The following is a 22,250-nucleotide window of genomic DNA, read 5'->3' as shown; positions in this document are numbered from 1 at the left end:
TCAGATGCTCTCCCTTTTCTCCAGTTTTGCTGTAATAAGTAAGTACGTGTGCCAATGGTTTCTTTAAAAAGGAAAGATTTGCAAGATATGGACCTAGTTCTGAGTGATCTAAGAATTCAGACAGTTTTAGTTAGCAACAGAGCCCATCCACTCAGCAACAATTAAAAATACTCCTTAGCAGCTTTCACTTGCTGGTTGGGGTGTGGGGGAGTCTTGTTCCTCAGTACTAAAAGCCACTGACAGGACCTGTAGCCTTGGGCTTGCCTCTCATCTGCACCGTAAATGAGGAAGAGCTCCAGCTACATATCTATACTCAGCCCCAAAGCTCCCCATAGAAAGCGCTTTAGACAATAGCAGTAGTTCATTGCTTCTGCACAGTACTATGTAAAAAGTACTTCTTTGGAACCTGCCTACTTATTCATATCTCAAAAGTATATTTAAGAACCTTCACATAACTCTAAACAGGAGAGGAATTACTCTGGACAAGGAAGTCAAAACACTGTATTGAGCAGTATTTATTTGTAGAGATAATCCTTTTCTCCCCCCAGTACTGCTAGGGCCTGACGTTTTGGATACAAATGCAAAGAACTGCAATTAAGTTTCAGCAGTGTCGGATTTTTGCAGGGCTTATCTGTTCCTGTTCTCATCTGAGGTTGATTATCCTTACTGAAATCATTCCTCTGCAAGATCTCATTGTGGGCTGAATCCTCTACATCCCTCTGTGCTGCCACATTCTTCTGTGATGTGCACTCAACCTCTCCCACTTCACTGTAGCTGAGGCCAAAAGTTGCCTGGGAATCTGAAATCTAGTCAGGTCACTGCAGCTTGGAAATAAATGATCAGACTTCTAGTAGGATTTCTGCTCCAAAGCAGAAACAGAATTGCCTCTTCTACATTTAAATTTTATTTCAGCAAATAGCATTTTTGTGTGAAGACTAATAATGTAAAAATGCAATGTCAACAAAAGACTTGTAGCCCTAACTCTCTGTGGTCAGTTATTAAGCAAGTTTCCACACCCCGTCAATGTCTTTCCACCTGTTCACCCTCTTTTGGCCACAGCGGCAAGCATGTACCTTTCCTGAATCTAGAGGGAAAAAAAATCAGGTATTGCTGTACTCCTGCCTCATCAATGGCATCTAGAACCCAGATTTCCACACGCTGGGAAGTGGTTGGGGAAGCCAGGGTCCTGGGAAGAGCGTATGGAAGAAATGACAGAAGCACTGAAGATATCTGCATCTCCTGAGAAGCACAGCATGAACTGCATGGTATGGAAAGCTGATTTTACAATCTCTGCTGCATTCAGGGTTGCCTTGGGGTCCAGACTTACCCTCAGTAGAATTTTAATCATTTTTCTATTTGGTGATACAGACGCATCTCTCTCACTTCCAGCCAATCCCAGAGTGGCATCAAAGGAATAGCTTGTATGACTTGTATTGTTGCAAGAGAACATTTTCACGCAGTGTAGGATTGCCTTTTGTCTGATCATGACGCTTATGTTACAGTAGCATACAAGAAGTGGTCCCACGCTGCTTTTCATTTGGCTTGCAAAGCACCAGGAACACAAGGAGGGAAGATATGGAGCAAATTATTAAGTTGCTCCATACCTCAGTTTACTGCTTTGTATCTGCTCTGTATACTGTGTTTTTGCATCTGTAACACAGAAAATTGTGAGGTGTAAATTATTAACCCCTTTGAACTTCTATGTTGGGAGAAATTGGAGAAGTGCACAGCAAACATTTCACTCATTTTCTAATAAGTTCCGACAGAAAGGTCCAAGTGTGAATGCCTGCACCGCAGCTTAAGACTTAACATGCAACATGTCTTGCAGACATCAGACCTCCACTGCTGTTGCATTAGCCTGTACCCAGCGAGCTGCGGTGCCCAGGAAGAGCTATCGCAGGAAGCCATCTGCACAGAGGCAGCCTATCAGTGCGCCCCGTGCGCCTGGGGGTCTGCAGGAAGCCGGCCGGGCAGGAAGTCAAGCCAGGCCAGCTGCATTCGCAAGCATGTTGCTGTCCCTGACAGTTTTCTCCTTGACACTTTCCATAAATGACACTAGGGAGGAAGTAAGTTGTCAATTGAAATCATCACCTATTATTAGCTGTGGAAGGCAAAGAACTTTAGTCAAGAAACTGATGCATAACAGATTTGCATTTATTTCCTGTAGGCGTAATTAACGGGAAATCTATTTGAAATAGAAGCAATTAGAAAAATGCAGTGTGCCCCTTTCCTGAGAAGAGTAATTTTTGTCCGTCCAGAAATTCACACTCGGTAATTTGGTAAATTCTTAAAAACAGAGAAGGGTTAAAAAGAGGGGTAAAGAGAATAAGAAAAAAGAGACCCAGTCACAGAAAGCCAACAGCACAGAATGCACCTATAGAATCTCACCAGACAGTCTCCTAAGAAAGCAAAACTGATCCCAGGTTCTGAATTAAAATGACATGTTTTCCATGGCTATATAGCAACTGACACTTCCATTAACTGTACAATACCCACAGGGTGGTGGGAAGAAAAGAAAGAGAAATACGCTGAGACCACAAACTATCATATTATTCATAATCACAGTTGAAATACTAGGGGAGTCATCCCAACTTGGAAATATTTTTCCTCTGTCCAAGCTATTGGGTATTTAACTATTACATTTCCTATTATGTAAAATAACCAAAATATCTTTAGAAAATTCCCTGAACCAATGTTACTAATAAAAATCTTCCTAGATTGAAACTGCGCACCTTAAATCTATAAAATAAGGTTTATCAGTTCAATGTAGACAATGTTACTTTAACATTCTAGTGATTTTGTATTATCTTAAAATGATCATAATTCAGCCTTTCTACCAAACATACACTAGCAAGTTAAAAGTATGTAATTTCTACAGTACTTCGCGGAGGGGAAGAGGATTAGAGTTTTGTGACACTTCTATTTATCTATTGCTATCAGTCTCACTCAGGTGAAGGCTGGTCACACTCTAGTCTGGACAAGTCTACATTACAAACTTTGGCTGGCACAGCTGTGTCAGGCAGCGGTGCGAGAAGAAAAGATGCCTGATCAACATAACAGTGTTGGCAAAGGCTCCTAGCACAGAATAGTTTATACTAGCAAAATTGTACTTTTGCCAACATAGCATGTTTCACCTGAGTAAGGCCAGAATAAACTCTTCCAGCAGAAGCTTATGGCTTAAGCTGTGGCTACAAAACAAGTATTTTGCTAGTACAATTTAATAGCATAGGCAAACTATTCCCCATTTAGATCTGTCCCAAGTTTCCTACTCAGCAGGTAGTAAAGGAAATAGGAAGTCAGATGTCAAAAAGACAATGAAGAAATCTCTGATTCTAAAGTGGTATCTTAAAAGTAGTGAACTCTCTAGTAAACAGGAACATTTGGTATCTTCCTGTAAAGCTACCGCCCTGCCACAGCACTAACAGCCCTTTCAGACTGCAGAATAACCCAGCTGCAGAAGGAGGAGAAATTGTGAAATAAGCTCAATCGGCACAGAAATGAGGAAGGAAATAATGTGTTAAATGATTTAATTTTCTAAGTTCACTTTGTTCCTTACAGATAGACCTAGAATCAGAGCTGATTATGGTGGCTTGTTTTGATTAACAGAGAGAGAGAGAGAGAGATCTAAGACAGAAACATTTCTATCACTTTCAAAGATTATCCAGATCCAGTATTTCATTTTCATAGTGGGGTCAAGAATTCAAAGAACAGTTCTCTTTCATTCTTTATGGCTAAAAAAAAGTTCTCAATGATGCTAGTGTAAATCTAGTCAACTCTACTGACCTTACATTTTCTATATGTCAGTGGAATTATTCTAGATTTACACCAGTGTAAGCCAGTGCAATATTTGACACTAAGAGAATTTACAAGCTTTAAACAGTCCATACATGCTTGTTTTGTTTCTTTGGGACTTAGACAGAATTTAGAGATAATAAATTAATTTAATTGTGTTTCAGCTCTGCATATTCCATCAGTCAGGTTTACTGCATAATGCAGCCAGAATTTGGAAGTTAATGGGCCAACCTCAGGCTCAGATACACCCCAGAATGCTGCTGAGATCTGGGTCCTCAGACCATCACTCCTTCGGCAGTGCCTGACACATCTGAGCACCTTTGTACTGCTGCAGGAGATTAAAGCAACATTTCTTTTGTACTACCCAGTAATCTTTATGCTTGGTGGTAAAGTTAATGTACGGGATTGTCATTCGCCAACTCATTTCACACAGGCTGCCAAAGAACCTTCAGAGTACAATGACTTTCTGTTACCACCAGTCCACAGCAGATTTGAACCAGTGATCTAGAGGTTAAAGAATTACACACCCATTTGTTTCTCAGTTTCAGAGAATATGCAGCATAAAAAGCAATCACTGAAGAGGGAATGCAATCACCATCACTTTTAAATGAATCATTAAAAAGAATCTAGGATTCCTGATGCTCAGTCCTGTCATAACTACTAGAAAGCACTTCCACCCCCTGAAGTCTAATTCTCAGGAACTGCAGTTCTCTTGAGGCTTGGTAAAAGGGAAACAGCAGAGAAATGTGTATCAGACAGCTCTGTTCTAGTGAGTGTGCTTCTTTTAATAAGGAATGAAGACAGGCTTACAGAGCCTGTTAGTTGTTCCACATACACATTCATCGGGAAGGGGAATTAGTTTCTGGCTAGCACACAACCACTGGGTAATACAAAGGAAAGACTCCTTTAATCTTCTGCAGCAGTATAGCAGTGTCCAGACTTGTCAGAAGCTGCGGAAGGAGTGATGGCCTTGCTGCTGACAGCCTTCTAATTGGGTAGTAGAGGGGGCCAGGAGAAAGCGGCTATAAAAGATGTGTTTGTGCCAACAAGTGCGGCTGACATAAAGAAAGATCTATTGAGAAATGCAGAGGGAGAGTACAGCAGTACTACAATGCTGGATGCAGTCCTAGCCTAATAGGGCTTGTGTTTCACAGCCAGGAGAGAGTTTGATACTGCTAAGGTTACTAGGAGCTGGTGGAAAGCCACAGCAGAGAACAAGTTTGCCTGGAGTCAGTAACACTCAGAGCCAGGTGGCTGGTTGCTCTGCAAAAAAAGGAACTCCCTGTCCTGGCAACAGGACTTCAGCTCATAAATTGACTAGAAGATGGGAGACATGAACTGCAAACATTGGAAAGAGTATGCATACCATGCCTTTGTGCACTGGTTCTCCAGTTCTCTCATGTGCCACCAGTACTCCCAATGCTGCGTGCTGCCCTCCTAGCATCTAGCAATCTACAGCCACCACTCTATGGCATTGGCCATGGCTTCTCCATGGACACTTTGAAGCAGTGACAGAGCTGGCAGAAACTTCACGCTGGAAAAGACAGGCAACTTTCTAGTACTACTTTCACCTAATTATTAACAGGAGATGCCTGATAAATCCACTTTGGGACCTTGATGGAACTCATTTTTCTGAGTTACAGTTCTGAGTCAGTTGAGGCTGATATGTATGCTGATATGCACTTAGCTATTATATGTATGTGTATATGTGCTTAGTTAGCTCTAGAACTGAGTGAACAGAATGGGGAATTGAAACCACAGTTTAATCTGAAAATGCTCAGACCCTAAGGTTGTGGAATGAAATGCCTGATTTAAATATAATTAAAGGTTGAAGAACTTACTGCCTAGCATATCTGCAGACAGAGCTGTAACAAAGATGGGACAACAGAGGCGGCCTGTTCCAGGTGGAGTCTCTAGATGGAGCACAAAAGGCAGGCAAATATGCCCAGATTTTGTCAGAGATTGCTGTTGTTGCTGCTGATCAGGAAGAGAAGCTGCAGCTTCATAATGCTAATTTAAGCGGGTGACATCAGTAAAGGAATCTACAGGGCCCAAAAGGGGCTAAGAAACTAGATGGGAAAGCTCTAGGGAAGAGTGTGCTCAAGAGCAAAATGTCTGTTGTTCTTCTGGGCAACACCAGCCTGATGGTGCTTCCTGCATCCCCCAGCAAGCCAGAGCTTGCACTGACATGAAGTCCACACAGAGCTTCTGTCAGCAACAGCAAAGAGGCAAATATCAGCAACTGATGGCAACCAGCCAGGGTGGGAAAGCACTGAACACCCTGTCAGCAAGCCTCTCAGCATCCTAGCTCTCCTACTTTGCTATGCACATGTGTCAACATCCTGCATGAGCAGAGAGGTGGCACTGCTAAGAGCTGTGGAGGTGCTCCAGAGATGAGCCAGGTGCTTCATAGCTACCAAGAGCGTGGAGGCAGAGTGACAGGGAACCGCCAGGAGCAGATTCCCCTGTTGGTCATTCTCTGCAACCTCATGAAGGCAAAAGAGTTATACTAGGATGATTTTAACCTGCATGGACAAGGCCACAAGGGCTATAAGGGCTACAGTCTTTAAACATGTGTCAGGTGTGATAAATACTCTGACAAACAGAGCAGTTCGATAGGGCCACTGTAAACAGAAGATGTAAGATGGAAAGAAACACCAGTCATGCTGCAACCAATGCTCAGTTTTCCACTTAAATAATACTCACTTGCAGACTTGTGTGCATGGAGAGGAAGCTGGACAATTCATACCCACAGCACTTAGAGGCAGCAAATAATTTGGTCAATGGTGAAGTGCAGCCTGTTTTGCTAACATCTGTGGTAACTGGAAATTTACCCATCCAATTTTCTTCTCTACCCCAGCCACAACGGGAGATCACTCCAATTATTTTGCAGACAGAATTAAGGCTGATGTTTACCATTATCTCCCTGGTAACCCTCTTCTCATGACTACATTATGCAACATAATTGCAAAGCTGCCTCAGCTCACTGGGATTGTTATTAAACTTACTCTGTTTTTTTTTCCCAAGGTCAAGGTTAATAATTAGATGGCTGGTATGCCTGTGACAAAGCCTTGTTAAGTAGAAAAAAAACAACTTAAAGGATGTATCAGACATTCCCAAGTGAGGAAATTTCTGTTGAGTGTTAGTAGATCTGTTGAAGGTGGACCAGTGAAATAGTGTGAAGTAGTGAATATAAAATCTCCACTACACTGGTCTATGCATAAAGCTCTGACAGATTCACAGGATGAAACACATATGTTGAATTTCTATAGGGAATGTGGAAAGTGAGTGATGAGATCTGAAGCTGAACTCCAGCTTCTGAGATGAAGAGATGAACCTGGATCCTCTGTGGTGCAATTTTCATTTGAGCTGGTGGAACAATAATGAATAGAGCTGTTTTTCTTCCATACAGTTTTCCCCAAAGATCCGTGGTACTGGCACACAAAGTATGCACCATACAGTCCCCAGACTATGCATTTTTGGGGAATATCTGACCTACTCTGCATGTGCACTGTGACGAGGTAGCACCTGAGCAGTAGGTCTCTCACTGTTACCGTCGTTCATCTACGATACACCCTGAACAAATACTGAAATTTGTCTGGTTGAAGTTCTGAGGTTGGAAAAGGAGGAGCAGACATCCAGGAAAGAGGTGACTGCTCCCAACCCTGAACCGCAGAAGCAAGACATCCACCTGTTCCTGAGCTACACTGTTCCCATGTTATAGATGGAGAAGCTGAGGCACAGAGAGAGTCTTGCCCAAGTGAGTTCTCTACTCAAAGGCAGAGCAGGAAATGAAATTCAGTTCTCCTGTCTGCTGTGTGCTGCCCATTAGACCAGTCTGCCTCCTTGGTGGCACCAGAATGGTTATGTGAACTAGGTGACTCCAGAATAACTCTGCAGAATTACCCTCTATTACATTTAATTTGGGAAATTTGTGCTATCACATGCTAAAGCCCCACAAGTAAATAAAACCAGAAATGACAACTTCACATAGAGGAACAGCAAGACTAAGGTACTCCTGGAGTGCTGTTAGACTTTCTGGTATATTACAAGCTAATGCCAAGGTTACTGCAGCTACTTGGTGGCTCACTCAAATAATATGAAATAGTGTATCAACTACAGCCAGTGGTAATCTTGAAAAGCTACCTTTGTTTTGGAAACAGCTTGAAAAGCAGCAAAGTATGAATGTACGAATCTTATAGGTCTGTATGTGTTTCTGTTTATGTATTTACAAATACATACACACATGCACAAATGTATAATTATATGCACATTACATACACAGACATCTAAATGTATAAATATATATACACATATATACACATACATATGCATACTATATATATACACATATACATATGTTATATAAACATAAATAGGGAGCCTGAACTACAGAGGTTCTGGTTGGTATATGTCTACCTCTAAAATTTTGCCTGAGGGAGTTGTATTTCCAGTCACTGGTTACTTCCTAAAAGAAAAGTATTTCGGGGTCAGACTCCAAGCCCATTTAGGTTAATAGGTGCCTTTCCTCTGACGTGTATGGGCTTTGGATGAGACATCTAATACTGAAATAAAAACTATACATGGGGTGACTCACATGCATGAGCACAAGAGAGAGTCCTTACCACAGAAAAGACAGAAAAGGTGCAAATTACTTGAAAGAACGATACTGTAGAGCAGTAGCCTTATGAAAAAAAAGCCAGTAATTGGATCCTGCTTGCGTGCAAGGCAGTGAGGGCTTGATGGGAGCAGGAGAAATCAATGAAAGAAGAGAGCGGAAACAGGGAGGGGAAGAACCTTTCACATGTCTGCAGTGAAATATCCCTTCATCTGCCTGCAACTTACTTTTCATCATCTGTGGTGTGACCTGCGGTAGAAGATTTCTCTCAGCTATAAACATAGACTTTTTTCATCTGTGTTGCTTGTTCAAGAAAATAAGGCAAAATGAAACAAAAACTTATAACTACTCAAACTTCTTTATGCACCAGGCTTGTTATCTGAAAGTCTGAACTTCATAATCCCAGGGCAAACCTCACCCTAAGTGTGGTTTTTATTGTTCTGGTTTGTTTTTTTCCAGTTCAAAGGAAATGTTAACCCCAAAAAAGAGAAGCGCATCCTTAGTCAGGAGTCTTTAAGTCCTTTAAATCATGCCTTACTGAGAGCCTCCAGAGACATTAAGGTTAGTGCCTGTGGTCTTCACTCAAGGAAAACTCCCTGTCCTTGCTATCACCACTTCCATCCCCAGGCAAGTTAAAAAGAATGCTAGCTGGGGAGTTCCTACTACAACTAGGAGAAAGACGTAGTCTTGGACATGAAAAAAACAGCACTTGTGGAGAAAGAACACGTAACATAACTTATTGGCTAAAAGAGTTTTCCATGTCCATGAAAAAGCAAAAAATATATTTTTCCCTGTATTATGTGTTGCCTTTCACCCCTGCAATGCACCCCTGCTGCAATGTGACAGCAAAATGATTTGCTATTGATACAGCATTGACTCTCCAGTGATGTCAGATGTCCTCAGCAGTATTTAATCAGCAGTTGATTAATATTTCTCAAGTATTCTGTATTCTTTAATAGAGACCAGAGATGGACAAATAGAATTGCTCCTGAGCCTCCCAACTTGTTTTGGAGTACCAAAATTGTGTCCAAAAAACCCAAAGAGAAAACAACTTTACATTTCTTTAGAACATCAGCCAAAGATCTCGCATGCCAAAGCACCAGTTCAGCTTGTGGTGTGAAGGAGGAAGAATCCTTCCATTTTGCAAATAGGTAAATTGAGGAATCAAAAGGAGCAGTGACTTTTTGAATACCGTATGCTAGATCAGTGGCAGAACATAGCCAAGATTATAGAGGTCCTTATCCCTCTTTCTCCCCCACCTATCATATTAATCATTAGACTTTAGCCATGGTCTTGACTTTTCTACCCCATAGCAAGTACTAACAGAAAATCTAGGCCACAGTCATTGAGATTTTATTTTTGTATCTGTGCAGAGACTTAAATCTTCATCAACTGCATTTTAGGCAACAAACATTACTGATTATTGAGGGCAGCAAAGTTAGTCTTACTATTCTCAGACTTCTCTAAATGAGAGTGACCTGAAATAGTTCAATATTATCCATCAGCTATAGGGGAAATAAAGCTAGGATATACTAAAGATGAAATAAAGGTAGGAACAACCCGAGACTGACTTACAATAGTGCAAGAGGGAATCCTGGGACCTCAAATGAGCAGAGTTCCAAAACAAAGGTGAAAACATTCACCAAGTTCAAGAGGGGATGTTTCTTTGGAAACAGGCACATTTAGCTGTTTGTTTCAATGACATCACTCCTAGAAACAATGCAGTTTTACATAAAATAGTCTTATTGAAAAATATACAGAAAAGTCTAGCCAATTTATTCACGGCATTTTATTCCAAGCACTGAATATTAATGCAAACAATAATACAGGATTTTATCTTAGTAACACTCCAAGAATTTGTCTATAGTATGATCTATATTAATAAAAGTTAATTGAAACCAACACTCATCCCTCAGTCTGTCAATGAATACAAAAAGCTGCGCTAAATAGCACTGGAAAACATAGCCTCACAGAGAAAGGGACAATGGAAAGAAAATCCCTCACTAAAAATAGTACTAGTCCTTTTGTCCCTGTGCAGGAAATGTAGGCACCACAAATACTAGCACTGAATAATGTTTTGTCTTTATGAGCCTTGTTCAGCAGGAGGCAAAAGTAAATCAACCACAGATTCTGTTGAGGGAAGTAAACATTCACAGATGGGAAAATCGAGGCACAGAGGTATTAAGGGACTTGCCCAAGCTGAAAAAAGAAGCCACTCTTGTTTGCTGCTCACCTGTTCTGGTGGGACACAAAACTCCTCAGGTGGAGCTGCCAAGTTTCACTGACCAGAGTGAGTCTATTATATATAAACCTAATAAAAGAAAATCTGAATTGTCCCAGAAAACTATACATTTCCCTTCCCCAAAAGATGTTAGAAAAAACAGTTTCTGGGTTAGAATATGGAGAACTGTATTCTGTGAGGGTAACAGTGCACTGGAACGGGTTGCCCAGAGAGTTTGTGGAGTCTCCTTCTCTGGAGATATTCAAAACCCACCTGGACGCAATCCTGTGCAACGTGCTCTAGGTGACCCTGCCTGAGCAGGGGGGTTGGACTAGATGATCTCCAGAGGTCCCTTCCAACCTCAACCATTCTGTGGTTCTGTGAACCTACTTGGTGGGCTTTCCACTGTTAATGCAGTTGGAACTGCCACTAAATACCACAGAAAGTTTGAAGAAAAGGTGCTTACAGAAATTCCATTCAGGCAAAAAAACAACAGTTTGGTACATACCCATCAGTACAGGACACTGCTTCCTGGCAGTTTCTGTTTATCTTCTGCCACACCGATGCTTGCAAAGCAAGCTTTTGGTTTATTTTGAAATCCCACCTGAGGCAGGGAGCCAAGTGTTACCTTGTGTCTTTCCTGTGCAGTTTGTTCAAGGTACCATGACAACTTTAATCCTCATGCAGTAGCTCCCGATTACTGTTTGTTTAAGCAGATTGAGTTGAAGCACTCTCCCATTAAGCACAGTGGAGCAACACATTTATTATGTTATGTACCAGCAAATTGACTGCTTTTTCACTTTTACTAGTTCTCCTCACATTACTTTGCCTAGCATCTCTCCTTTATAGGAAAGAAAGAAAACAACGAATAATCTTGTGGTCATCACTACACATCTTTTTAGACCAGCAGACAGGTGGTATCTATTGGAATCATGTAGAGATATCAGCACTATCACAAGTAGTATCCACTTAAGGAACTGATTTTTCTTAGGAAGTTTGTTCTGGATCTGAAAGCCTCAGTCAAGCTCTGCACCTGAATGAAAGCATGACAATAAAACACGTACAAATTGTCCTCTTCAGCTTCTTTACTTACACACTATTCCATCGTTTTAGGTAGAAAAGCTTCTCGCAGTTAAGAAATTGATCTTGCAAGGCAGCAAGCATTCTTGCCCTGTCCAGCAAAGCCTGTAAACATGTACTCAACTTTGAGTATATGAAATATCTCATTAGCTTCAGTGAGGTTATCTGCCAGAGCTGAGTTAGCCTGACCAGACGGAGGAATATAGGTGTTGCAAAATTTAAAAAATTACATTTTCCAGTAATCACTGGCCACTTCATATTTGAAAATCCTTGGTTTTAGGTTATTTTTCTAAGGAAGTAAGTAATTCCTTATGTGTCAATGTCTATGTGCCTATCCCTTACCAAAACTTTTGAACCAGTTGGTCTCTTTTAGACAGACAGAGTGACAGAAGTCTTAAAGATATTAATTTCCTGCAAATTTTGGGAAAATAAGTAGAAGGGAGAGACTGCAAGTACCCTGCCAATGTGGCTGCAGTGTATGCACAACCGTGTTATTTGAAAACAGACAATTTACCTGGTATTACGAATGCACCATTAGGAACTATACCCCAACTGTCAGGGAAATTTTGACTCAGAGTTTATACCTTATTAGACGTTAAGACACAGAACCAGGAGGCACCAACCTCACAGAACTGTTTTTCTTTTTTAAGTGCCTGAAGTCCTTAAACATGTTTTTGATCCCCCAATAAATTCAATTTCTGATCTTTTAAACCTTCTTAATAAAGTTCCCTGTAGTTAAATTTTTCTGTCCTATAACAGTTTAATTATTCTTTCTGCCTGAAAGGTTTACTTTTTACTTTTCTGATCCCAATGTAAATATATATGAAATGAAATATTCATCTTATAATTCAATCCTGTGAAACCTAACAAAAGAAGCATTTTCCCTTTAACAAAAACATTTGGTTATAAGAGTGACTGTCATACTGTAATAGCTTAAAATACAGTGGAGATGATAACTTTTTTAAAGCATAAGAATCTCCTTTATTTATATTTTTATATATCTTTTTAATCTTTTTTTTAAGAATAAGAATTCTTTTTTAAAGAATACAAATTCTTTTTTAAAGAAATAAGTGTTCTAATGACCAGTGATGGCTCTAGAGAATTGTGAGAGCTTGGTTCAAAGCCCCTTGAAATGAGTTCTTCTGCTGACATTACTAATCTTCGAATCAGGCTTATTAATGTATTTCAGATATTACAACCCTAGCTGCCAAAAAAAAAAAGCTGAAAAAAATGAGAATCTAGTCATAAAAATAGACATCAAATATATTTCTGATCTGGGAATTAATACAGAAGTTAAGGATTTCTACTACTATTCACTAGTACTTTATTACAGACCTTTCTTACTGTAGCTAAAAGAATTAACAGGGCAGGCAGTTCATCTCATCCAGTATTCTGCCTCCAGCTATGGCCAGTATCTAATGCCACAGAGAATGGGAAAATGCTATAATTGCTGTAATAGTTTTCACTCTAGCACTGTAAATCAGTTCTTTCTGGGATGTGCTGTGCTGATGGAGAGGAGGGGGGAGAAAGGATAGGAGGGGAAATGGAGATGTTCAAGCAAGACTTTCCCATCTTTAGCTTCTCTGTGATTAATTACAGATCAATACTTTGTACTCTCGAGCTTTTACAGCTCATTACCATCAAACAGTATCAAGATACAAATTTGTTATATGACTTACCAAGAACTAGGTGGGGACACCTAGGAGTAGACACCCACAAATGTTCACTATAGAATAAGAAATGAGACAAGTGCAGTTTAGTTGGCCAATTTGAAACCTAGGTAGAAAATAATACTTAGCTCCTTACCTAGCGTCTTTATGTGCAGATTTCAAAGTACTGTACAGAAGCATGCGTGCGTGCGGGCATGTGCATATCTAAGAGAAGGAGAGGAAGAGAAGAGAGACGATGACTCTAGTGCTTTGGTAATGTGTGGAGCTAAGAAGCCAATAAAGATGGAACCAGGCACTTAAATTTTTTAAGCCCTTCGGATCATTTTCAGGTTGCATGGCTACCTGGGCACCCCCTGCTCACTGATAAAGTATTCCTAAATTACATCGTATTGTGAAAATGCAAAGTCAGCTCCCAGGCCTGGCTCGGGGGAGACGGGCTCTGTCTCTTTAAGAAACCGACTGAGTCGTGATGCTGCTGTTTGTATTGCTAAATCCCCAGGAGTCCAGTTAAGAAACGGGCAGCTGTCTCTTTAAGTGTGATTTCCTTCTATTGTATTTGAATCGTGATCAGGAAAAAGGAAATGAAACCAGAGACTCGGGGCCGAGCTAGAGAGCAATACTAACGATGCCGCTCTCCGCATTCGCAGCCTCTGCACCCCTGCGCCGAGCATGTTCAGAGCTGCCCAGGCAGCGAGCCTGAGCGGAGCGCCGCGCAGGCAGCCGCGGGGTAGGCAGCGGGGCCGGCCGCGGCGGCGGGCGCTGCCGGCCGCGCCGCGCCGCGCAGCAGGAGCGGGGCAAGCATGGGAGGTTAGAGCCTAGGGGTCAGCCCTGCGGAGAGGCAGCCCCGCAGCGCGGCGGCCGCGGCGCAGCAGCCCCAGCCCATATTTCTTTCTCTCTTTGGTGTTGCAGGAGGAAATCCTGTGAATGTCATTGGGGGGCGGAGGGGGAGCTCAGCTGCTGAAAAGGCTTCAAGAGCAGACAGCCTTTGCGGGGGCAGCGGGGGCAGATCCCACCACAGGCACACTACAAAGGAGCCATCCCTGCCAATGTCATCGGCCATCGAGAGGAAAAGCCTCGATCCTTCCGAGTAAGTGGCCTCTTTTCTTTCAGCCTTCCCACCCCTTCCCGTGCCTCTCGATGGCTACTGATCCTCTCCGGCGCCGAGGCGCGCTCCGCGGCGACTTTACGAGCTCCCTCACGACCGTCATTGTGCGTGTCACCCCGGCGAGCTGCTTGGGGCACGGCGGCGGCGGGGAAGGGGGCTCGGAGCAACAGCAGCCCGCCGCTCCTTCCCCCGGCTTGCAAGCGCCCCGCGGGGCGAGCCGCGCCGCCTGCCAGCCCCGGGCGGCAGCCCCGGGTCGCAGCCCCGCGTAGCATCCCCGGGGGTCGCAGCCCCGGGCGGCAGCCCCGCGTAGCATCCCCGGGCGGCAGCCGGGGTCGCAGCCCCGGGCGGCAGCCCCGCGTAGCATCCCCGGGCGGCAGCCGGGGTCGCAGCCCCGGGAGGCAGCCCCGCGTAGCATCCCCGGGCGGCAGCCGGGGTCGCAGCCCCGGGCGGCAGCCCCGCGTAGCATCCCCGGGGGTCGCAGCCCCGGGCGGCAGCCCCGCGTAGCATCCCCGGGCGGCAGCCGGGGTCGCAGCCCCGGGAGGCAGCGGCAGCGGCAGCCCGGGCCCGGGGCGGCCGGGCTGCCCGAGCCGCCGGCGCCTCCGCGGGCTGCGGCCCCGGCCCTGGCCCCACGTTGAGTTGACGCCGGGTTATGGGTTGATCGGAGCCCCCAAGTTCTGGGAAACACCCGCTGGAGCAGCCTCCGGGCGCAATGCCGCACGGGCCGGGCATTTTGCGCCCGGTCTCGGGATCCAGGGGTGCGGGGAGTGATTCGGGGAGGTGGAAGGCATAATGCTTTCCAAAACTCAACTTGTTTCCATTTTGACACACTCTCTCTGCCCCATGTTTGATCTGCCTAACTCGCTGTAGCTGATTACAGCGAAAGGTCAGAGCTGCTATCTGATGGGCGCCCAACTTCCACATTTTCATAATGCAAGGCGCTTTCAACTTTCAAGAGCTTGTATGAACTGCTTTGGTGGGGGCAGGGTGTCTGCAAAGGCACTGGCCATGGAGAAAGCCTTGACTGATGGGAAGGATGTAGAAGATGAGAATTTTCCTCCCTATTTTCCTCCCTACGTTCATGGAAGGGACCGACTCTGACATTATGACCGTGTTTTTCTGTCTATGTTCAGCAGCCATCCCATCCCTTCCGAATCCAAGCGCATGCAGTCACCATACTTGCAAGAGGCACGTTAACTCAGAATAACACCACAGTGCCACTTCATTGCTGTACATTTGAATAACTGAAGTTATACTTGTCTGGCATCATAAGAGAGAAGAAAAAAATTGTAAAATCCCCATTCTCAGATAAGGCTTAAAACAGTACTCTTAGTAAACTTTAGTCATTTGTGTGTGATTTGTTTCACTTGGGGTCTTTTCTTGAAGTCTCAAGTGAACACACGAAGTGTTTCTTATGTGGATTAAATCGATTCATGCCATGTTACATTTGATGTTTTGTATTTGTTACATTTTTTTATTTCATACTGTTTTTAAGAAATTATCATCTAACTTCGTAGGTGTATGGCATCCAGGCTCGAAGTACAAAGTTTTAGCAGTACTTATTTATTTACCTACTTTGTGTTCTAGTGACTAAGTACTGGCTTAGAAATCTATGAACATCAAAAGGCTAATGCTTAAAACAGAAATTCCGTTCTGCGTAAACATCCGTCAGCCTGTTCCGGACTCTAGGGCATTCAGAGAACTGGCTTGTGATTCCTGAACCATCTATGAGATGAAATATTCTGGGGTACATCTGAAGCTTCAGTTAAAGGATAATAATGTCTATTCCTTTATAGTTGCATGTTCTAGTGGAAGGCTCTCAGAGCTTGTCCAAGTGGAGCCCACACTTTAGGAAAGGAAGCATGTGGCACAAAAGAATAAACTTTGAAAAAGTGGAGCCTGATCACATACAAAGTTCCCCACGATTTTCATAGAAATGCACAGTACAGAGAGCTGGTAGGAGTGGGATGTTATAACAAAACTTTTAGGGCACAGCAATTTAAACTTTGGAGAGTGAAAACCAGAACGGGATGCAATCAGATAATATCTTAGGGCTCAGCTTGTCTAAACGGAAACTGTTTCTCAGCATGGAAGTTTTTGACCACTGGTCATTTCTGCATGCTGAAGAAAGTAATTTTTTGCCTAGAAAGCTGCTGACCCAGTAAATAAGCATTGAGAACACTCTACATAAACCTACTTGAAGCAGTAGTAAAATAATTTTTCCAGCAGCCTGCTGGAAACTCCGAGTAGCCTGATTCTTTCCTATCAGTGTAGTTCCACTCTGCCCCCACCAGCCTGGTGGAGGGCAGAACAGCGACAGAAACAAAATGTTGACAGACAGTGTGCAACAGTGAGGACTGAATAATGTATTAAACAATTTGGGGCTACATCTGCCAGTCATTGAGCTGCTTGGTCAAGATCCAGCAAAGCAGATAAGCATAAATGTGCAAACAAATGACTTCCTTGTCACTAGCCACAGGTTTAAAATTAAGCGAGTGCTTAAAGGATTGATCCGATAGTCTTTTTATTAACTTCCCTGGGGTTTGGATGAGGCCCTCAGTGGCAGTGTCAGGTCATTGCAAACCTTGCAGAACTGAGCTCACACACCTTTCTTTTAATTTTTGCTGATCTTTTTTGGCAGAAGTTGTAAAATTACACAAAGAGGTAAGGAAGAGAACTCCTTAAGAAAGTAGATTTGAAGAAAATTATTGCTTTATCCCCTGGTATTATCAGAACCATCCTAGATTTCAGAGCTTTTTAAAAATGGAAAAAATATCATGCATGAATAGCTGGTGCAATATCACAATAAAGATTCGTGCCTCTTTTCACGCAGGGATGTGTAAATCCCAATTAATTGTTTGACAACACTAGAGTTTTGTTGGCATAGAACCAGGATGAGACCCACCTCATGGGATTCATGTCCTTAGCTGCATTCAGCAGAAGGATGTGAAGAAGTCCTGCAGTAAGATCTAGTAAAATTAAAGAAAACAGCAAAACTTAAATCAGTTGGGCAACAGTCTCATCTGTTGTATTTATTCATTGAATACTGTTCAGAGAGATGCCATCTCCAGACTTAGTCTATAAATTTATGTTTCCCCAAAAAAAGTTGATTCCATGTAAAAACCCTGGAGGACATTCTCAGGTATCCTTTTGAGCCCTTTAGCCCTCAGAGAGACAGAATTCCCTTTGATTCTAGCAGCACTACAGCCACAAGACTGCAAGATCGGTTTACAAGATAGGCTCATACATTTTTGGGTTTATGCACAGATGCTTTATGGTAATGCTGAGATTTTCCACTAATTTAGAGGTAAATCCAGAGGTTATATGGGTTGATCAGTTTACTTACAGTTGTTTATTGTTAAATCTTAAAAACCTTGTTGGAAAAAAGTTATTCTCTTCAGGGAAAAGAAGTGTCGAAGAAAATTACTTGAAAATGCCAAGAGTATTATAATAGGTCCAAGGACTTCGTAGTTGCTGGTATCCATCAGAATACACAGATACACAATCACCATTTCTAAAAATTAGTGAATCCAGGCATCTTTTTGAAAAACTGTCGTCCTCAATCATGCAAGAATCATGTTATGGGAGAATTATTTCTTGTATAGAGTTGCATGGATCAAAACTCATGACTGAGCAATTCACATTCTGTCCAGCAGAAGAAAAATGATGTACTATACAGATACTAATGTGCTAATAACATACTAAATGTCTTTACAGCAATGAATGCACATGGGTGGTACAGACATTGTCATGATTATGCATTATTCTTTGCAGGAAAATAAAAAATTAGCATGTTTTCTGATGCTTTAACTCCTTAAATTTTAAGCTTTTTTTTTTTAAGCAAAAGAAGAGCAAAGTTCTGCTCCCTCTCATGTCAGAAGGGGATAAATCCTTCACTTTGCTGAGACAAAAAATGAGGACATAATACATGTTCTAACTTGGCCAACCTTTTGTTTTGTTTTTCCTTCTTCTCCTTCTCAATTGCATGGTTTCAAAGTACATTTGCCTTCTCCAATGATTCTTTCATTCTCTCAGGGAGCCAGTGGATGAAGTGCTCCAAATTCCCCCTTCACTGCTGACATGTGGTGGCTGCCAGCAGAACATCGGGGACCGGTATTTCCTGAAAGCCATCGATCAGTACTGGCACGAGGACTGCCTCAGCTGTGACCTATGCGGGTGCAGGCTTGGAGAAGTGGGGAGACGGCTGTATTATAAACTGGGCAGGAAGCTCTGCAGAAGGGACTATCTCAGGTATACAGCTTCCCCAATCCACTTATCCTACCCTAGCTCCCCTTCTTTCTGTCATTTCACGTTTGCTCAGTAATGTAATGAATGTAGAGGTAGTGAATAAAGATCCATAAGGGATTCGCTTTGATTACCTCTTAAGCGTAAAGGCTCACAGTAGTCACAGTTGTAACACAACAAACACCATTTGCTAAGTGATGCTGCCCCATCTGATAGCTCCAAGCTAACTGTGCCATCTCAGCATGTGCATGGCATTCTCTTAGGAGGGAATTGGGAAAAGGTGATGAATTTCAGTGAGAATGACTCCTCCCTCCAAGCTGACAGTAAGCCAGTTCCCTGACATGGTTTTAAGTAGTTCTGTGCTTCCGCAAGTATTGCCTTTGACTTGAAATGTATATAAAAACAAGTGCCAAGATCAACTACTGATGAAAGACCATTTAGTGCTCTCATTTAAGAATATGGTATTCAAGGTAATTGAATTCAATTCATTTTGCCAATGCAGTAATACCACCTAAATAAGAGATGCTTGATTCCACTGATCAGCAGGGCTGCTGCACTTGTATAGTTTCTGAAGTAAGTGTCTTTCAGACATGGACTGATCTCTGTCTCTTTTGGCATCACTGGCAAAGTTCTCTAGAACACTTCAAGCAGAAAGACACTATGTGCTGTATGTTTATTGCAAAGCTACAGCTCAGTACAGGAAAGTTTGATCCTGCTAAGTTGGACCCAGTAGATTTTTATCATTCTTAAGCCTGGACCTGAACAGACATGAACTTAAACATTTTGCTGAATCAGATCCTACAGATCCACTTGTTACAAATATTTTCATTAATGTCTCTGCCTATCTGATTTGTCAAAATTTGTAAGTAGAAAAATTACATTAAGATTTATGTATTTCCCAACAAACTGATAACACAGGATCTTTATATTCTTGGTTACAATTAAATGTATTGATCTTTGCTGTGCTGGTTGTATACCATTTATTATAATGGATCCCTAGTGTTACAGGAAGTTTGTGGAATAGAATAACTTGGTATTTTATATTTTTTCAGCTACCTTACTGATGTCTACTTTACCTGCCAGTAAAAACTAAAACAAAAACTCAGTGGAGTCCTAATTATTGCATCCCAGGGCTTTTCCAATGGGAATTTTGCCAAGCAGAAATTGAAAAATTGAGTTCCGCTTATGAGACAAATGTAAATACTCTGCATACACAACATCCTGCCAATGAACTTTCCAAATTCTTTTCATCATAAAATGGAAGCAATGAACCATATGGGAATACAATTAATATATTTTCCTGCAGTGAAACTGAATGTTTTTATTTACTGAATAATGAGACATATATTATCTTCTGTTACTAAGAAAATTTGCAGCTTTGTGTAACCTTTTATTACTTTCTTTGGGCAGAAGTGAACACTGACATCTCCTGGTAGACAAAAGAAATGATGTATTTTCCCCGTAAATATCTCGCTTAATTTAGTGGGTATTCTTTTTCCAACTCAGAAGGCTATATAAAGCAAATGCAGTATATGTAAGAAAAGTATAGGAGGTGGACAAACAATTTCCAGAATTATTATGGAAACTTAGAAGTCAAACTTAATAGGTGTATACTTTGAACAAGTAATATATTGCATTTCTCCCCTTTTTCTTCTTCTTTTATAAGAAGAAAATAATATGTTGGTGCTTATTTATTAATGATTGGACTTACAAACTCTGTAATCAGCAGACTGCATGGAAGGCTGGCATTTCTGCTGTCATCACACATAGCTGAGCATGTCAGACTGTTCCAGTCGAGTGTGGTACTGCAGGCTATGAGAGGGCTATGCAGTGCATTCATTAGAGGCTCCTTTTAATAGACAACACAGTAACGATGATCTCAACAGGGCTTCTTTATGTGGATGAAAGAGCAATCCAGATGATAAAATTATTTGGGCTAACATAGGTGTCTAGAGGGTCTTGGTATGTATCCTTCTGAAACTGAGCAGGAGTGATTTCATGCATATAAAAATGTTTGAGTTTGAAAGAATCTCAAATGCAGAGGCAACAAAAACGTGGTGGAATATTAAATCACAGCATTTGTCAACTTTCTGTAAACTGTACAATAGCAACAGCTGAAGACAGGCAAAATTTATCAACTGAAAGGTAATTTCTATTGATTGTACAAGTGGGAGCAAGTATTAGCATGGCACAAATTTATGGTATGATCCAGAGAACCTTTACTGCTACTGAAACTTCTCAACACTTTCAGAATAAGGTTGTTGATCACAAAAATCAATTACATTGAAAATAGGTGAGGACCTTGAACTTGCTACTTCAGATTTTGGTATTGCAAAGTTTAGAGCTCTGCTCAGCAGCTTTCCATGTGACCTCTATGTATCTTGTCAATACTATGACTAATGGAACAAGGCACTGATGTTGTGTCCTTTTTTAATTTTTCCCCATCTCTCCTGCAATAGAAATCTGCTTACTTCTTTGTTGTTGTTGTTGTTGTTTTAGGCTCTTTGGCCAAGATGGCCTCTGTGCCTCCTGTGACAAGCGAATCCGGGCTTATGAGATGACCATGCGGGTGAAGGACAAAGTGTATCACCTTGAATGCTTCAAATGTGCTGCCTGCCAGAAGCATTTCTGTGTTGGGGACAGATATCTCCTCATCAACTCAGACATAGTATGTGAACAGGACATCTATGAGTGGACTAAGATAAATGGGATGATATAGCAAAGACATGCCTCATAGTCTATAAAAGACATCTCACAGGTGACACAGATGAATAGCTGCAGTGAGGAGATAATCACTTGAGCTATGTGCTTTGTCTAAAGTGGGGGGAAATACCACAGAGTAGGCCCTTTTCAAGCAGCACTACGTAGAATCTAAACTACATATAAGTGAAGAAGGGAGACTGAAGCAATAGTAGATAGACTGACTTCTGTTAAAAAAGGCGTATTGACAATAACTGACATCAGCCATGTAGGCAAGAGTTGAGGAACAAACACAATGTGATAATGAATTCTCGTAACTGGAAATACGGTCGTGACTGATGTAAAGAGATGTTATGACTTTGTCACCTGCAGACTAGGATTGTGCAACTGATTTTTCTTTTCATCTTTTTTTAGTTACTCAGTTTAGACAACAGCTCCTAATGTAGACATAAAGAAGGATACTGGAAAAAAAGGGCCAGTCATTTATGTGGTCATTCTACAAGGCCTTACACTTTGGATAGGAGAGAAAGCGGGAAGAGGGTAGGGGTTATTTTTGCATGGATTTTTTTTTCTGTGAGAATGAACAGTGCATCCTCTAGTCTCAAACTGTTCTTTAAAAATATCCTGCTGAATAGTTGTTTTCAGGCATTGCTGTTTCAAGATGAGATGTTCCACAGATCATTTCTATACAAATATAATTCTAAAGAGTTGTTCAACTATTTTATTAACTTAGATTATATCGATAAAATATTTGTTGTGTGTAGTAAGACTCTGCAGCTTTAATAAAAATAACAGAAGATTTGAGTGTTGTTATTTCCTTTT

General features: G+C 41.8%; 1 protein-coding gene and 1 long non-coding RNA gene across 5 annotated transcripts in view; one reads left to right on the top strand and one right to left on the bottom strand.

The window, feature by feature from the left end:
- Positions 1–1,299: 1,299 nt before the first annotated feature.
- LOC106498335 (uncharacterized) overlaps positions 1,300–22,250 on the bottom strand; it is a 35,475-nt gene continuing 14,524 nt past the window's right edge. Inside the window, exons 5-6 of one of the 3 annotated variants that reach the window (XR_010884133.1) lie at positions 17,389–17,452; positions 1,300–1,650 (exon numbers count right to left, since the gene is read on the bottom strand). This is a non-coding gene — a long non-coding RNA (uncharacterized lncRNA). Of the gene's footprint in view, positions 1,651–13,069; positions 13,586–15,616; positions 17,453–22,250 lie in introns of those variants that run through there. The other 2 variants (XR_010884131.1, XR_010884130.1) reach the window with 2 other exon arrangements.
- On the top strand, positions 13,943–22,232 carry LMO2 (LIM domain only 2). 2 transcript variants are annotated; one of them, XM_067296283.1, is made up of 4 exons: positions 13,943–14,108; positions 14,291–14,468; positions 18,519–18,734; positions 21,228–22,232. In XM_067296283.1, the coding sequence occupies exons 1-4, from the start codon at positions 14,051–14,053 to the stop codon at positions 21,445–21,447; spliced, it is 672 nt and encodes a 223-aa protein (XP_067152384.1). In that variant the 5' UTR covers positions 13,943–14,050; the 3' UTR covers positions 21,448–22,232. The 2 variants fall into 2 exon arrangements, with proteins under 2 accessions (XP_067152384.1, XP_067152385.1); XM_067296284.1 differs by lacking the exon at positions 13,943–14,108 and adding an exon at positions 14,167–14,188.

Source organism: Apteryx mantelli, chromosome 4 (assembly GCF_036417845.1).
Source record: "Apteryx mantelli isolate bAptMan1 chromosome 4, bAptMan1.hap1, whole genome shotgun sequence".
Lineage (NCBI taxonomy): Eukaryota > Metazoa > Chordata > Aves > Apterygiformes > Apterygidae > Apteryx > Apteryx mantelli.
Note: the sequence above shows the minus strand (reverse complement) of the source record. Positions and strands in the feature narration are given on the sequence as shown.

Coding starts and splice junctions, on each gene's coding strand:
- LMO2 (XM_067296283.1), top strand. CDS start 14,051: ATGTTCAGAGCTGCCCAGGCAGCGAGCCTGAGCGGAGCGCCGCGCAGG. Junction 14,109..14,290: donor GCCGCGCAGGCAGCCGCGGG/GTAGGCAGCGGG, acceptor TTGGTGTTGCAG/GAGGAAATCCTGTGAATGTC. Junction 14,469..18,518: donor AAAAGCCTCGATCCTTCCGA/GTAAGTGGCCTC, acceptor TCATTCTCTCAG/GGAGCCAGTGGATGAAGTGC.